General features: G+C 38.4%; 2 protein-coding genes across 2 annotated transcripts in view; both read left to right on the top strand.

The window, feature by feature from the left end:
* The window catches only part of LOC103524213 (serologically defined colon cancer antigen 8), a 45,657-nt gene that overhangs the window by 3,250 nt on the left and 24,476 nt on the right, over positions 1-17,931 (top strand). Inside the window, exons 3-10 of the mRNA XM_026833303.1 lie at positions 1,624-1,860; positions 2,268-2,442; positions 4,153-4,286; positions 11,599-11,787; positions 12,418-12,695; positions 13,400-13,634; positions 14,176-14,281; positions 17,550-17,677. Of these exons, the coding sequence (XP_026689104.1) occupies positions 1,624-1,860; positions 2,268-2,442; positions 4,153-4,286; positions 11,599-11,787; positions 12,418-12,695; positions 13,400-13,634; positions 14,176-14,281; positions 17,550-17,677 (1,482 nt within the window). The remainder of the gene's footprint in view (positions 1-1,623; positions 1,861-2,267; positions 2,443-4,152; positions 4,287-11,598; positions 11,788-12,417; positions 12,696-13,399; positions 13,635-14,175; positions 14,282-17,549; positions 17,678-17,931) is intronic.
* Positions 4,035-8,469, top strand: LOC103524196 (inosine triphosphate pyrophosphatase-like). Its single transcript, XM_008489205.3, has 3 exons — positions 4,035-4,286; positions 5,635-5,785; positions 7,551-8,469. The coding sequence occupies exons 1-3, from the start codon at positions 4,086-4,088 to the stop codon at positions 7,883-7,885; spliced, it is 687 nt and encodes a 228-aa protein (XP_008487427.1). The 5' UTR covers positions 4,035-4,085; the 3' UTR covers positions 7,886-8,469.

Raw genomic sequence — 17,931 nt, 5'->3', positions numbered from 1 at the left:
CAAATAATGATGTAAGGACAATTATGTGGCTGTATTCCTATTCGGTTTCAGTAGTAGGTACAATAGGATCCTACCTCCACACCAATTTAAATTTAGAGCCAGCCTAGTTAGCTTAGTTGGTAGTGCGTCTGCCTTGTAAGCGCTAGGCCGCGGGTTCGATTCCCGCCCGGGGCGGTTTTTATCCTGATGGGATAATGTTCGTTCTCGGAACGGCGGGCTTTCTCCTATCCTGTCTTCCTTCTCTCTTCGATTTCGGGACGGTAAGACCATAGCAGTTACAGTTCCCTCTGTCAAACCTCTTAAAAAAAAAAACTTAGATGATAGCAGAAATGAGAAGGCTTAAATTGCCTGTTGCCTGCGATCCTTTTTTCTGCCACACACGTGCAAGCTTCTTTCTTGAAATGCTTAACAATCCGTCTGTCAAGCATATTATTTGAACGTATGTGATGGGAATAACAGGACAAGTGAAGTTAAAAAGCACTGGGGTGTACTAGGAGTTTATGTAAGGACAATTATGTGGCTGTATTCCTATTCGGTTTCAGTAGTAGGTACAATAGGATCCTACCTCCACACCAATTTAAATTTAAGGTGGAAAAGTTGAAGCGTATTGAGACCGAACTGCGACGAGAGTTGACCCAGAAGAACAACACCATCGAGGATTTGAAGAAGGAACTAAATAATAAAACGTGTAAGTAATATTGTTAGTTAGATTCATATTAGACACCCAAAATAGATAATCAATTTTTACTTTCTATTACCTCTACGTATAGGGAACCTATACAAGGTAATGAGAAAGAATTGCAATCGGTCCAAATTTTTCACCGTATTTTATATGACTAGGGTTTTTAGGGATTTTTCGAAATCGACCCGAGTTTTTCCTCTCTCGTAGGCTTTTCAAGATGATTGAACTTGATTTGTCGTTGTTATTTGTGTGGGTGTACCTGCAAAACACTGTAGGTATGTTCCGCAGCTTCAGAATGATGTCCGCCTCAAAGGGAGCTGTTCCACATTCCTATTTTAGAAATAACTTTTTACTCCTTGCACAGAAAAAGAAGTAGAAGAAGAAAGTTGTAGGTACTACATGTCATTTTCGTTGAATGGGCCTCTGTTATGAAAAAACATTGCCAAAAATGTGACAAAGAGAAATGTGATAGTGGAACCATTAAGCTATCTACTGGTTGGCACTTCATTCCCTATGATTCCGTTGGGAGTCAACGAATTGAGTCCTTTTTTTAACGAGTTGAGTCCCGATGTTTTTGGTATTCAGTCCTCTTAGTGGAAGGGTTCACTTACGGATTGAGTCCTATTCCATTTCCTACCAAACTTTTCACCTTAGGTACTCTTCAAAACGAAGCTCTCAACGCTGCCCGGGGCGGATTTTATCCTGATGGGATAATGTTCGTTCTCGGAACGGCGGGCTTTCTCCTATCCTGTCTTCCTTCTCTCTTCGATTCCGGGACGATAAGACCATATATGGTTGCCTGGAATCTCTTTTGAGTATGCAATGTGCTAAAAATCCAAAAGTTATACTTGCATCAAGTATAATTATAATCTCAGATTTTATTAGGATGATTTTATTACTTTCCTTTTCTCTTTTTCCTTATTCTCATTGTTCCCCCACAGAGTCCCTCCCCTGGCAGTCTATTTCGCGGGGCGGACGACTATGATACCGGTCTTGCTGTTCCTCCTCCCTCCCGCTACGGAATCACCAGTGGGGGATTGGGGGGTTATCGGGCGGGGAACGCTCTAGGTCTGAAACGACCAGAGATGTCCGTGCAGCCTCCCCCTGAGCTGGTGTCCTTCATACAAAAGCAGGAGGATTACATTAGTCAGATGGAGAAGGAGAGTCAGTATTGTAGGGTAAGTAGCTCCCATGACTTAGTGGTCGGCTTGGCTTGCCTGCCATGCTGAAGGTCCCAAGTTCGAATCCCCGGTTACTTTCTGTTGTCCTCGTGCTGACCCAGCACCTTATCGCCGATCTGATAAGGGACATACTATGACACAGACCACATGAGTCTAATGTAGCAGTTGTTTTATTGCTACGAAATAAAGATGGCGCGGCGGTAAAACACTCATCTTTTCTAAAAGAAGAAGAAGAAGAAGAAGAAGAAGAAGAAGAAGAAGAAGAAGAAGAAGAAGAAGAAGAAGAAAAAACAATAATTTGATTTTGGGACGCGTATTCGGGACGGGACATTGTATCCGGGACCAAAGTAACAACAAAAATAACACCACCACAAACAATAACAAAAACATAATTTGATTTTCAGGAGCAACTCTCCAGTCTCATGTGCAAAGTGAAGGAGATTGTGTCGGAAAACGAAAACCTCCATGAGAAACAGAAGAGCAACATTGTGAGCAATATGTTCGCCTCCATTGAGTATGGCGGAGATGAAGATAATGGAAGTGACGAGGAGGAGGTGGTGGAAATTAGACATAAAGTAAGTAAAAAGAACAAAATATTCCCATGATGATGAATATTAATTCGGATTTAATACACCTAAATAAAGTCAGTCCTCAAGTGAAGACGACTAACTTTTTTTTTTTTTTTTTTTTTTTTTTTTAAAGGGCAGTCCTCAAGTGAAGACGACTAACTTTTTTTTTTTTTTTTTTTTTTTTTTTTTTTTTTTTTTTTCAAGAGGTTTGACAGAGGAAACTGTAACTGCTAAGGTCTGATCGTCCCGAAATCGAAGAGAGAAGGAAGACAGGTTAGAAGAAAAACAGCCGTTCTGAGAACGAAGATTATTCGTTCAAGATAAAATTCGCCGCGGGCGGGAATCGAAACCGCGGCCTAGCGCTTACAAGACAGACGCGCTACCAACCAAGCTAACTAGGCTGGCCAGACTAACCTTTAAAGGACCTGTCCGGTCGCTCAGTAATACGAGCCAAAGCCAAGACTCATACTTCAGCCTCTCCGGGTACAAGAGGCTATTTTTGGAACTCGAGATTTTTTGTCCCAATAAAAATCCCGTCATCTTTAAATTGTATGAAGTATTATGAGGTAGGTAGGTCGGTAGGTGATTTGAAAGTACATATTGGCTATCTATGTATTCATGTATGTATAAAGATCTTTAGTTGATCAGTTGGGTTAGTGAACAAAAATGTTGACCTGCGACGCGACGCTACTTGGATGGACATGGACGTAAATATGTTTTAGAACAGAAAAATCGAATATCACATCGAAACAAGGCGGTGCTCAAGTTACAGGATTTCTTCGTCAAAATGAATGCGAACTTGAGAAAAAAACTCAAATAGAAGAATAGGGAAATATAGGAATAAAAGAGATAGAAAAGGCGAATTAAAATTAACTCGAAGTAAAAAAGGGATTGATTTAAAAAAAGTACTTAAAAAGTTTATAAATAAAAACCTCTTGTGGAGGATAATGAGTTTCATGATATAATGAGAAATATGTGTTGAAAACTTGAAAATAATCAAATTGATCGAGGAAGACATCTATAACGATCAACAAATTTAAAATGATCAACATAGAAGTTGGTTTTCATACATTTCAGATCAACAAATTATGGGTGGATAAAACTATGTTTTCTTTTACTTTATTATGAAGATCATAAACAGACAACTTTTAGTTGCGCTTCAGTCAAAAATGAGAAAAAAAAGTAAAAAATGAGGAGCCAGGATTTTTTTTCTTTTTCTTCAACGACTATATACATATATATGTTTTCTTTTACTTTATTATGAAGATCATAAACAGACAACTTTTAGTTGCGCTTCAGTCAAAAATGAGAAAAAAAATTAAAAAATGAGGAGCCAGGATTTTTTTTCTTTTTCTTCAACGACTAGACTTCTAGATCCGGAGTCTCCGGAGATAAATCGATTTAAAGTTTAAACATACCGGTAAAATCTTGAACTCTGACATCACGGGATAAATCTTGAACTCTGACACTGACCACTGACGTCGGAAGTCACGAGCTGGTTTCAAGGAGGTTGAAAACAGTGGATAAAATAAGTGGAGCACAAGTTGAATGTGCTATTGTGCTGTTACGTGTGGTGTAATCTAGAACTAAATTATCAGTGCATCCAGTGCCCGCGGTGCCGCGAAAATTTGTAAAAAATTAAAAATTGGAAAAATGCTTGCAGTTGCAGCCCGTACCGGGAATTTTTTGTGCACCACAAATAAATTTGTGTTTCTTTCAGTCTTCAGTAAATTTTTATCCATAGGAACTGGCATTTCAATGTCGAATGCAACCAAGAAAGTAACATTTGTTACCGGGAATGTCAAGAAACTCGAAGAATTCGTTCAGATACTGGGACCAAACGTGCCATTCCAGGTAAGTCTTATCACTTTTCTCCAAGTACAGACACACCTTGTATAGGTATGCACTAAACTACAGTTTGCCATTCTACTGCCTGTACATCCAGATCTTTTGCACAAGCAAATTTGTTAGGGGTATAGGAATAACCCAACTAGTAGATTTTTCAATTCTGTAAAGACTGGCCCCATCCCAGGTTCAAAATCTCATCAGATCATACAATCACCAAAATTTTCGGTACTTATTCGGAAGCTATGACAGTGAAAAAGAAAGCTCCTTTTTGTGTTCAACATAACCCTATAATAACACCAATCACAGCTCTAATTTCTGGATGGATGCCTCAGTAACTTTTTTTTTTATTATTATTTTTTTTAAGAGGTTTGACAGAGGGAACTGTAACTGCTAGGGTCTTAATTATCATCCCAAAATCAAAGAGAGAGGGAAGACAGAAAATAGGAGGAAAGCCAGCCGTTCCGAGAACAAACATCCCTTCAGGATAAAATTTGCCCCGGGCGGGAATCAAACCCGCGGCCTAGCACTTACAAGGCAGATGTGCCACCATTCCACCAACCAAGCTAACTAGGCTGGCACAGCCAAGTTTTTAGTCTGCAAAATTTACCAGTGGTAAGTCAGACTTTGGGAAGAAGAGCAAGCAAAAATAAGCCACAAACAAGTCAGCGGAGTGTATCATGAACCGTTTCACTAATAAATCTAATAATCCATGTACAAAACCATCTCCCTTACTTAAATGAGGACATACTGATTCAATTCTTTCATCAAAATTATAGACAATAATTTAAAATACATAAGCATTCCATGGCAGCCAACATGGTTGTTCTATTAAAGAGGAAAAATTCAAGGAAACCAGCAGGTTGTGTGTTTTTTTTTTTTTTTTTACAGTAATCAAATGAAAATACACCTTAGTCCAATAGGTGTGAAATGTAAATTTGACTTGGTTTTGTAAAAAAAATGGGGATCTTTGTAGGAAGTTTTAACTTTGAGCTAGATAAAAACTATTTTGTGTTCTTGTAAAAGTAACTCACAAACTCTTTCTTCCTCCCTCTTTTTTTTTTACAGTAATCAAATGAAAATACACCTTAGTCCAATAGGTGTGAAATGTAAATTTGACTTGGTTTTGTAAAAAAAATGGGTATCTTTGTAGGAAGTTTTAACTTTGAGCTAGATAAAAACTATTTTGTGATCTTGTAAAAGTAACTCACAAACTCTTTCTTCCTCCCTTAGAATGGCTAATTACCACTATACCCACCAATAGACAGATTGATGTTGGTTCATTCTGGCCTCTGTTGCTTCTGTCAATGTCAGAGCTCTGTCAGAATGATTTTTGAAATTTCTTTTGTTTTTGTAGATGATTCACCAAGACATAGATTTACCAGAGTTACAAGGTGAAATTGATGATGTTTGTACAAAAAAATGTGAAAGGGCTATAAAAGTAATAAATGATCGAGTAATAGTTGAAGACACATGCCTTTGTTTCAATGCTCTAGGAGGCTTACCAGGTCAAGCTTTTACAAAAGCCAATAAAACGCTCTTACGTGTAAGAAATTATCATTTTAAATGCTAAATTAGACGAATATGTGAGAAATGGGAATTATTCAGCTCGTTATAGGAAGGTCCTAGTAATCTTCATTCTTACAGATGAAATCAGACACAAAGTAGACTTCCTTCATTCCTTGAGGAAGAAAACTGAAACTCAAAACCATCATTAATTTGATTCTACAATCACAATCAGGTAAGTACCTCTATGTCTTTAATTTTTGATAATTTAAAATTTACCAAGGCAAGTGTGTTCAATGTTTAATTATCATTTTAAATGCTAAATTAGACGAATATGTGAGAAATGGGAATTGTTCAGCTCGTTATAGGAAGGTCCTAGTAATCTTCATTCCTACAGATGAAATCAAACACAAAGTAGACTTCCTTCATTCCTTGAGGAAGAAAACTGAAACTCAAAACCATCATCAATTTGATTCTACAACCACAATCAGGTAAGTACCTACCTCTATGTCTTTAATTTTTGATAATTTAAAATTTACCAAGGCAAGTGTTATATGTAGGTACTCAAATATAGGTATGAAAAACCTTGATCTCTACACATGGCTAAAACTTGAAAATGTTAAAATTTCAAGTAGGACTACTTACCTATTCAAACAGTCTACTTGAAATTTTCAATAGGTAAAGTTCAATAGTGTTTGGGATACCTAGATATTTATGTATCTCTATGTAGATTGTACCTACATTGTATACAAGTACATATACCTACTTGAAGTTTGAAATTGAAGACGAATTACCTATTCAAACAGTCTACTTGAAATTTTCAATAGGTAAAGTTCAATAGTGTTTGGGATACCTAGATATTTATGTATCTCTATGTACCTACATTGTATACAAGTACCTACTTGAAGTTTGAAATTGAAGACGAGATAAAATTATGATTTTAATTTTATTCAAGTTGAATGCAAATCAGAAGGTACCTAGGTACTTTCAATTGACCTCTGAGTCAGAGTAGTCTAGTCTAGGCTAGGTACCTATAGGTACATTTATATACACGTATGTACGTAGTAGGGTTGCCAACCGTACGTTATTTCCCGGAACAATCCGTATTTTTGTCAAAAATCAAATGTTCCGCCGGAACATTTTTTTCCAAATCTATTCAAAATACGGGAACTGACTAATAAACAGAAAAAAATACAAAAAAAAGGTTAAAAAGATAGGTAGGTAGGTACGTACGAAAAACACAAACGGGCTATAAAAGCAATAAATGATCGAGTAATAGTTGAAGACACATGCCTTTGTTTCAATGCTCTAGGAGGCTTACCAGGTAAAAAAAAAAAGTTACATATCCATTGAGCTCAGGTAACATTAAAGAAAAAAAGAGGATTATACTGTCAGGTGCCAGCATAGGACTGAACAGTCCTTCTGACAGTCTAAACAAGGTCTTATTAATTTTTAACTGGTTTAGGTTTATTTAGGTTAGTACATATTCCCAAAAAGAACCTACTATCTTATTAGTTCGAGTACTCCTCCTATACACAATTACTTATGTTTTTTTTTTTTTTCATATGTAGCCGGGTAAAAATCGGGAAATCCGTATTTTTTCACCATTTTGCTAGTTTGTACCGTATATGCCGAAAAAAAAGTTGGCAACCCTAGTACGTAGGTACCTAGTACAAGGAAATGCAGCTTAATGTATAGGTTTTCTCTCTCTCCCTCCTTCTGTCTTCCCTCAATTTCAATCCAAGTGATGGGGTTCATTTTTTCCAGGCCCATACGTGAAATGGTTTCTGAAGAAAATCGGCCCGGCCGGGTTGCACAAAATGTTAGCTGGATTCGAGGACAAATCTGCCATAGCTGTGTGTACCTTTGCCTTCGGTGATCGGGATGGAAGTGTGCGTTTGTTCCGGGGAGAAACACACGGGAAAATTGTAGAGCCTCGGGGTCCAGACACGTTTGGGTGGGATTCTTGTTTTCAGCCTGACGGATTTGAACAGACGTACGCTGAAATGCTAAAGGAACAGAAAAATCAAATATCACATCGAAACAAGGCCGTGCTCAAGTTACAGGATTTCTTCGTCAAAATGAATGCAACTGAAAGTTGAAATAGTGATAGGTGAATACAGGGTTAAAAAAAGTCTAATTAATTATAAAATTTAAATACCTTTCATAAAGGTAAACTTCGAACCGGCTCTCACAGAGGTTTCGAAATTGTGAATCTCGAGTTTTAATGAATAGGGCTAGGCTCTCAGGGGTTCCAAGTTTTTGTTTCTAATTTATTTAAATAACATAAAATAATTACGTTTTCCTTAGGTACCTACAAATGCATTTTATGATTGTTGGCCCTAAAATGCACACGTAGCTACGTCTTTTAATATTTTGTAGGTATTTGTACTTTTTCCATTTTGGCAAAAGCTAGGTATACCTACAATACCTACTTTCATATACCGTACGATGGATTCATTAGGTGGCTAATAGTTTTCTACAAGTAATAGGTGTAATCTAACATTGTATTCCATTGTAATTTTATTCACAAGTGCCTAGTTACATAGACTTTACATATGTAGGTCTATTATGAAGTTAAATTCCTGCATTACACACTTTGAATTACAGTCTGATGAATCGTCATTCTACCAGATTACTTTACAAATACATACTCGTACATCTATTATTATCTATTATAATGAAAGCTCGTATTTCTATTTACACAATAGATATTTAGGTAAAACGAATTTCACAAAAAGGAGGCAGATGTTGGCAGGAAAAATTCAAGTAAAAATATTTTGCACGCTATCATTCACATAGGCGCAATGTCAAATTTTCCTGTAGGTGTATGATCTAACGTGGCATTGATTTCGTTTGTCTTTACTTTGAGATAAGCTTGGTAGGTAGTAGTATTTTTTAGATGTACCTACAAGGAAATTCCAGTTTAACGTATAGGTTCTCCCTCCCTCAATATCAATTTCCTCCCTCAATTTCCAGGCCCGTATGTGAAATGGTTTCTGAAAAAAGTTGGCCCGACCGGGTTGTACAAAATGTTAGCTGGATTCGAGGACAAATCTGCTAAAGCCATATGTACATTTGCCTTCGGTGATCGGGATGGAAGTGTACGTTTGTTTCGGGGAGAAACACATGGGAAAATTGTAGAGCCTCGGGGTCCAGACACATTCGGGTGGGATTCTTGTTTTCAGCCTGACGGATTTAAACAGACGTACGCTGAAATGCCAAAAGAACAGAAAAATCGAATATCACATCGAAACAAGGCGGTGCTCAAGTTACAGGATTTCTTCGTCAAAATGAATGCGAACTTGAGAAAAAACTCAAATAGAAGAATAGGGAAATAAGTATACGAAGAAAAGAGATAGAAAGACGAATTAAAATTAACTCTGCCATAAACTCAAAGTAAGAAAGGGATTGTGGAGGATAATATTAGTTTAATGATATATAATGAGAAATATGTGTTGAAAACTTGAAAATAATCAAATTGATCGAGGAAGACAGAACGTGTCTTTCCTGAAGAAACACCTGCGATTTCAACCAACAAACATGTACAAGAGCAAGAAATTCAAACCAAGGTAATTGATTTTTTACTTGCAAATTCTGATTGCATTAATTTATTGTTAATGTAGGTGGTACTGTAGAAAATTTTCGAATTTATTTAGTATAAATGCTATAAAATCTATAAATACATCGGATTACATCGAGTGTTTGGTATCTTCCGGTAGACACATTATAATATGTACATAGGTACGTAAGGTACGTTGGGTACCAAATGGAAATATTCTATGTCCTTGTATTTTAAAAAGCTCAATCTCTTTCACTTGTTTTGAATGTAGGTGCCATATTTTTGCTTCGATTCCAAACGGACAACCGTTTTTATTATTTTGAATACCTTCTCGACATTTTAGCTTTGTCTTTTGTTTAGATAGGGCAAGTGTTTAATTCTGCCTATTTATTTAGTTCAAGTCTAATTTCCCTGCTTGGGTTATTTTATTTTCTATAGCATGTCGTGATGCACAAATCCTCTTTCTTTTAATTCCAAAACCCTCATTGTAAGTTAATTAGTTTTAGAAACGTATAAAGAAGTTCCCAGATAGAAGTACAAGCCTATCTATAGAACAAATAAACTTCCCATGTTTTTAACTGATTCACTGAAATGGCAAATGAAAGCAAAATATCTCTCCCTGTTCTTTGTACCACAGTGAGAGTATACTCGTATGTTAGGGGGCTCTTCCTTTCTCTCTCTCTCTCTCTCTCTCTCTCTCAATGAGGCAAAATACGAGTAATTGCCCTATCGAAATTTAAAGCTCGTCTAAAAATAATCTCTCTCTCTCTCTCTCTCTCTCTCTCTCTCTCTCTCTCTCTCTCTCTCTCTCTCTCTCTCTCTCTCTCTCAATGAGGCAAAATACGAGTAATTGCCCTATCGAAATTTAGAGCTCGTCTAAAAATAACCTAAAAATGGCCAAGTCTAGGGTACACGAATAGCAAGTAGGTACTACCAGGTACCTGGGTTTGATAGGTACCTTGTGCACCTACCTATCTTCTGTTTGTTGAATTTCCACATTTTACCCCCACTCCTGACGCAGAGTGAACGCCGCATCGATGCGGCGTAGGAATGAAAAACAGACCTTATCTGTTCAGGATTAGGTCCGCCCCGGGCGGGAATTGAACCGCGACCTATAGCTTGCAAGGCGCGCTACCATGAGTAGACTGACTCTACAATAGTGACAATGCAACTATTCATTATTATTCATATCCACCAACCTCAGTGGTGCACTTGGTGCAGTGGTTAAGGCGTTGGACTTTGAATCTGGATGTTGTTGGTTCGAGTCCAAGATCTCTCTCTCTCTCTCTCTCTCTCTCTCTCTCTCTCAATGAGGCAAAATACGAGTAATTGCCCTATCGAAATTTAAAGCTCGTCTAAAAATAACCTAAAATTGGCCAAGTCTAGGGTAGGTACACAAATAGCAAGTAGGTACTACCAGGTACCTGGGTTTGATAGGTATCTTGTGCACCTACCTATCTTCCGAAACATTTCAACGCATAGCGTGATTATGAAATATGTTTTTCCAAAAGCAAACACACAAAAGTTATTATTTTACGAAAGTTATGAGCTTTATGTAAATAAAAGTTTGGGGAGCATGTTATCTCGTTTTTCAGAGGCGTAGGTAACACGAGCTACGAAATATTTTCAGTGCTGTGGGTACCATAAAGGTTGGTACCTTGTTACCTGAAGTATTATGAGGTAGGTAGGTCGGTAGGTGATTTGAAAGTACATATTGGCTATCTATGTATTCATGTATGTATAAAGATCTTTAGATGATCAGTTGGGTTAGTGAACAAAAATGTTGACCTGCGACGCGACGCTACGGCTGATTTTGAATCCCAGCCAACACGAAAATTTTCAAATCGAGTTCTCCGCCCTTAGATGGACATGGACGTAAATAATACGAAAGGGGTTGCGGGAATGTTCCAACTAGCAGAGACTTTAAGGGATGAATGCCCTACATCACCCGTGTCGTTTTATAACGATAGATACCTCATCGTATCTATGTCCGTATTCCTCAATGTCGTTACCACGAAAAACAAAAGATACCTTCCACGAAAAAAGGGGAATTAAATTCTGGAAAATAAACACATCAGTCAAAGGTGGTGTGAGGGAGAGGGCGAAGAGTAAGTAGAGGTACCTACCCAAGACAAGTTAAAAATTTCAAGTCATAAAATTCATCTAGGTGTAACAATTGGGGAACTATATTTGTGACAACCATTTTGGGTATGCATTTACATTTAAAAAACCTTATTATTCCAATCCTTTTAGGTGGCAGCGGAAATGTTGAAGAAGATCGAAAGTCTGCAGATCGAGAAGGAGGAATTGAATGATACTCTGACCAAGTTGCAGAGTATGGTATTGCAGTTCCGAGAGAAAGAAGCGTCCGCGCTGCAGAAAGTGAAGAGAAGTTTGGATATAGTGGATCAGGCCCAGTTTGAGAAGGGTCAGGCTGAACAGGTAAGGCTAAGGTACTATTTCATGTTGTTTCGCCCCATTGACGAGTAACGAATTCTGTCCCGTTGACTTTCTTAGGCCAGCCACTCCCTATCAGTTAGCTGACGACAGGTACACCTGATCAGGTTTATCTGATAGTGTGTGTGCTCATCAGGTGTACAGGTGTCAGGAAGGTGTGCCTGTCAAGTCTACCTGATAGTGAGTGGCTGGCCTTAGAGCCCATTCCCACTTGTCGTGAGTTTCATCCGAATTTTTCCCCCCGAATGTCCTGTAGGCAATGTAATTTAAATGAGAGTGTTCCCACTACACGACACGACAGTTTCATCCGAATTTTTCCCCCCGAATGTCCTGTAGGCAATGTAATTTAAATGAGAGTGTTCCCACTACACGACACGACTTTTTTTTTGGAACGACAAGTTCGAACGGGCTCTTACAAAGAAATCCTTCCGCTTAAGTTGAGCGTCAAAAACAAGCTCGGAATTATTGGTTGACAACCCGAAAAAAAAAACTCTAGGACGGAACTCGGATGGACAATGGACATCCAGTTTACCTGCCTCGATGGTGTAGTGTTAGTCAAGAAGCTCACCTGGTAAACAAGTTATATTCTATTCTATTCTATCATGAATATTTCAGGAAGTTCGTCGTATGATCAACGAGCTAGAGCGTGCTCACGAGAAGCACCGTGATTCTTTGCAAGAACAAAGTAAGCTCCGAATTGAAGCCGAGAAACGCTACTCGGCCCAGGCGGAGAAGTTAAGCCAGGAGCTGCAAGACCAGTGGGACCATGCGAGCAAACTGGGACTGGAGGTGGAAAAGTTGAAGCGTATTGAGACCGAACTGCGACGAGAGTTGACCCAGAAGAACAACACCATCGAGGATTTGAAGAAGGAACTAAATAATAAAACGTGTAAGTAATATTGTTAGTTAGATTCATATTAGACACCCAAAATAGATTCCAGGGGCTTCCAGAGGGGAGGGGGTCATCAGGCCTAGGTTCATCAAGGGGGCCTGAAACCATTTCTGTAGCAAGGGAAATTTCAGGCTGTTTAAGGTCCCCCAGTCAGCCTAGTTAGCTTAGTTGGTAGTGCGTCTGCCTTGTAAGCGCTAGGCCGCGGGTTCGATTCCCGCCCGGGGCGGATTTTATCCTGATGGGATAATGTTCGTTCTCGGAACGGCGGGCTTTCTCCTATCCTGTCTTCCTTCTCTCTTCGATTTCGGGACGGTAAGACCATAGCAGTTACAGTTCCCTCTGTCAAACCTCTTAAAAAAAAAAACTTAGATGATAGCAGAAATGAGAAGGCTTAAATTGCCTGTTGCCTGCGATCCTTTTTTCTGCCACACACGTGCAAGCTTCTTTCTTGAAATGCTTAACAATCCGTCTGTCAAGCATATTATTTGAACGTATGTGATGGGAATAACAGGACAAGTGAAGTTAAAAAGCACTGGGGTGTACTAGGAGTTTTATGGTTGCCTGGAATCTCTTTTGAGTATGCAATGTGCTAAAAATCCAAAAGTTATACTTGCATCAAGTATAATTATAATCTCAGATTTTATTAGGATGATTTTATTACTTTCCTTTTCTCTTTTTCCTTATTCTCATTGTTCCCCCACAGAGTCCCTCCCCTGGCAGTCTATTTCGCGGGGCGGACGACTATGATACCGGTCTTGCTGTTCCTCCTCCCTCCCGCTACGGAATCACCAGTGGGGGATTGGGGGGTTATCGGGCGGGGAACGCTCTAGGTCTGAAACGACCAGAGATGTCCGTGCAGCCTCCCCCTGAGCTGGTGTCCTTCATACAAAAGCAGGAGGATTACATTAGTCAGATGGAGAAGGAGAGTCAGTATTGTAGGGTAAGTAGCTCCCATGATCTAGTGGTCTGCTCAGCTTGCCTGCCATGCTGAAGGTCCCGGGTTCGAATCCCCGGTTACTTTCTGGTGTCCTCGTGCTGACCCAGCACCCTATCGCCGATCTGATAAGGGACATACTATGACACAGACCACATGAGTCTAATGTAGCAGTTGTTTTATTGCTACGAAATAAAGATGGCGCTGCGGTAAAACACTCATCTTTTCTAAAAGAAGAAGAAGAAGAAGAAGAAGAAGAAGAAGAAAAACAGGTGTGTCCAAACATAGTCGACCGGCCGTCGATCGACGAGATAAATCTAGGTTGTCGAGGCAGTGTGGACGGGTCAGTCGACATCGATCGAATATGAGTGGACACACCTTAACAATGGAGGTCTTATCGTCTCGAAAGCGAAGGGAGGAGGAGAGGAAAGGAGAAAAGCCAGTTGAGAACCAACCTTATCTGCTTCGGCCCGGGCGGGAATTGAACCCACGACTCTCCAAGACTCCAAGCTAACTTAGGCTGGCTGATCACTTTTTTGTTCTTCAGTTACAAATGGCTAAACTCTCCGCTGACGACAGGGAGGACCTTCTTCAGGACCCGAAGAAGGATAAAGAATTGACGTCCTTAATAATGGACATGGACGCAAAGCATGGTAAGTCCTTTCATTACTTTTGCCTCGAATACATCTTGTAATGTAGTTATCCATTATTCCCTCTAAAATTTTAAAATCTAAACAATAAGAATATGTACTAATGTGTAAATTCGATCCATTTTATGGACAGGTATTGTAAGATTTCAAGTTTTTTTTTAATGTAAATAAACATAAATAAGTATAGCATGATTGTACATAAAAAAATCGATGTTTTCACTCAAAGTGAGCATAGAGTCTCATTCAAGACGTCGAATATTGCATGTACATATAACTGCTAACTGCCTTGGCTTATAGTCCCATACCTATTTACCATTTACACCTGTATATGTAGTCCTGCTATCTCTCTGCTTTAATGCTTCTTAATTAAATTATTTTCTGGGGACTTTCATTTGAATAAGGTGAATTGTTGTTCAATGCAGAGATAAGTCTGAGATCACAATATAACCTAAACATTTTTCCCTCAACGATGGATCAATCGACCACTCTCACTCCCTTGCTTCCTATAGCAATAACAAGCAATCACAGCCACTATCATACCTCCTAGGATTACTCCTCAAACCGAAGGAACCTTCACTCATGTATTAAGATCAGGACCACAATTCAGAATTCACTCTTACGTATTGAAATGAGGATCACAAATCACACTTAAATTTCACATTTCTAAAAGCCCAACAGTTCCTGAAATAATTTTGGACGGATAGAAGAAAAAAATAGCTTGTCTACATTCAACAATTCACCTTATTCACACTTGCTACTTGTACACTTTCCATATTAATTGCTCCTAGACCGACTGTTAGGGGGAGCTTATGTATACAAGGTACAGTAAGGTAGGTACTTGGTAATCTAAATGCTAGCAATATAATGAGCCACTGATCATATCTATGTACTAGGAAGCTATATGGTTAAAAGGTATGGTACCTTTGTGATAAATCATATGACACTACTTGTTAACGGTAAGTATCTATTCCTACGATTCGCATATTCAGAGAAAAAGGAAACAAATGTAGGGACGAATTGACCAGAGTTTTAAAACTTCGTAAAGGTAATAATTTTTATGGGTAATTATTTTTTGCAGGGGAAAGAAAAAGTTGAAAAAAAAATCAAATTTTTAGAAAAGTGTGTAAGGGTAAGAAGGTATACATTTTTAAAAATTGAAACAATATAAAAGGAAAAATCGTAGAAGGGACAAATGAGACTCTCTTGAAGAGGAATAAAAAAAAAGAAATGTTTTGGCAATGAGTTCTTTGAAAGAGACAAGTCTTTGGATTTGTAATGTGCTGTGCAGAGACATATAGGTAGGTACTTGGAGAGCTTTCTTTTTCAGAGATTTTTAAAGCTTGATTTTCTTTTTACTTTATTATTTTCTGGGGACTTTCATTTGAATAAGGTGAATTGTTGTTCAATGCAGAGATAAGTCTGAGATCACAATATAACCTAAACATTTGTCCCTAAACGATGGATCAATCGACCACTCTCACTCTCTTGCTTCCTATAGCAATAACAAGCAATCACAGCCACTATCACACCTCCTAGGATTACTCCTTAAACCGAAGGAACCTTCACTCATGTATTAAGATCAGGACAATTCAGAATCCACTCTTACGTATTGAAACGAGGATCACAAATCACACTTAAATTTCACTTTTCCAAAAGCCTTACAGTTCTTGAAATAATTTTGGACGGATAGAAGAAAACAATAGCTTGTCTACATTCAACAATTCACCTTATTCACACTTGCTACTTGTACACTTTCCATATTAATTGCTCCTAGACCGACTGTTAAGGGGAGCATATACAAGGTACAGTAAGGTAGGTACTTGGTAATCTAAATGCTAGCAATATAATGAGAAACTGATCATATCTATGTACTAGGAAGCTAAATGGTTAAAAGGTATGGTACCTTCGTGACAATCATATGACACTACTTGTTAACGGTAAGTATCTATTCCTACGATTCGCATATTCAGAGAAAAAGGAAACAAATGTAGGGACGAATTGACCAGAGTTTTAAAACTTCGTAAAGGTAATAATTATTTTTATGGGTAATTATTTTTTGCAGGGGAAAGAAAAAGTTGAAAAAAAAACTAATTTTTAGAAAAGTGTGTAAGGATAAAAAGGTATACATTTTTAAAAATTAAAACAATATAAAAGGAAAAATCGCAAAAGGGACAAATGAGACTCTCTTGAAGAGAAATAAAAAAAGAAATGTTTTGGCAATGAGTTCTTTGAAAGAGACAAGTCTTTGGATTTGTAATGTGCTGTGCAGAGACATATACATAGGTAGGTATTTGGAGAGCTTTCTTTTTCAGAGATTTTTAAAGCTTGATTTCCTTTTTACTTTTTTTTCAAGTGAATTTTTCTCATTGTAAAATGATCCATAGTCAGTCTCAAGAACCGATGGAGGTTTTTAACGTCACTCTATAAACTGTCTTTAGTCAATCTTGGGAATAAGAGATTTAACAATCTCTCGTGGAAATGTCTTGTGTATAGATTGAAATGCTCGCACATCTGTAAAGAAAGGTTTAGGTTTAAGAAGACAGGGATTGAGCATTAACTAAATGTTGGAAAACTTAAAGGAAGAATGTCATTCGCTCACTGAAAAACTAGAGGACTCTTCAACTAGGCATAAGTAAGCAAATAAACTTCTTAACCTTTGCACTTTTCCTGCGGCTTGTTCAGCATCAGTAGTGAGTAGAATGTGTGATATTTCAGACCAGCAATTACGAGTAACCTATACCTAGTATAGTTTAGCGATCAGGTAAGAGGTAGGTACACTTAATCTAATTAAAAACTGGTAAAAACTTTAGTTACCCATAAAAAAAGTAAAAATATGATATGTATTAGATTAAACATGACGTTGCGTTGGTTGAACCAAATTTATATATACGAGTATAGGTATATAAAAAAAAAGATTGAGAGTTTGAGAGAGAACTGTAACTGCTACGGTCTGATTGTCCCGAAGAGAAAAGGAAGACAGGATAGGAGAAAGCCAGCCGTTCCGAGAACGAACATTATCCCTTCAGGATAAAATCCGCCCTGGGCGGGAATCGAACTCGCGACTTAGCGCTTACAAGGCAGGCGCGCTACCAACCAAGCTAGCTAGGCTGACACGCTAAACAAGGCAGACGCGCTACCAACCAAGCTAACTGGGCTAGCGCAAGTTCGACCTTAGAAGCACAGAATGGTGGCCTTTTTTTGAAGAGGTTTGACAGAGGGAACTGTTTGGCCTTCTCATTTTCCAACCCGAGTGTATTATTCTGATACACAGGGGACTCGGATGCTACTGATTCCGATTCTGTAGCCACCTATTCTCCTCAGCCCATTCCCAAGTCACAGCCTCAGGTTACAAATAACCCCAAGGTTAAGCTTAACGTTCATGTGCAAATCAGAAAAGAGGTTAGTCCATGTTGTTCCTTTTTCACAACTTTAGGACGCTAGCTTTTTAACTATTTACTTTCCATAAAGAAGAGCTCCAGGCAGGGCCGTATTTTGGGGAAGACCGAGAGGGCGGGCGCCCCCTCGAGCTTCATTTTTCTCCTTTACTAAATCCTGGATACGGCCCTGGCTCCAGGGGTCAACTCCTGAAAAAGACGGTGTTGAACACTACAAGCTTTTGTGAGTGTGTGTTTTACTTTGATAGATTTTTCACT

The sequence above is a fragment of the Diaphorina citri genome, unplaced genomic scaffold (genome assembly GCF_000475195.1).
Source record: "Diaphorina citri unplaced genomic scaffold, Diaci psyllid genome assembly version 1.1 scaffold88, whole genome shotgun sequence".
Taxonomy (NCBI): Eukaryota; Metazoa; Arthropoda; class Insecta; order Hemiptera; family Psyllidae; genus Diaphorina; species Diaphorina citri.
Note: the sequence above shows the minus strand (reverse complement) of the source record. Positions and strands in the feature narration are given on the sequence as shown.

Excerpts from the sequence above, each read along its gene's own strand:
- LOC103524196 (XM_008489205.3), top strand. The coding sequence starts at position 4,086 with ATGCTTGCAGTTGCAGCCCGTACCGGGAATTTTTTGTGCACCACAAAT. Across the intron at positions 4,287-5,634 it reads GACCAAACGTGCCATTCCAG|ATGATTCACCAAGACATAGA; the intron begins GTAAGTCTTATC and ends TTGTTTTTGTAG. Across the intron at positions 5,786-7,550 it reads TGCTCTAGGAGGCTTACCAG|GCCCATACGTGAAATGGTTT; the intron begins GTCAAGCTTTTA and ends CATTTTTTCCAG.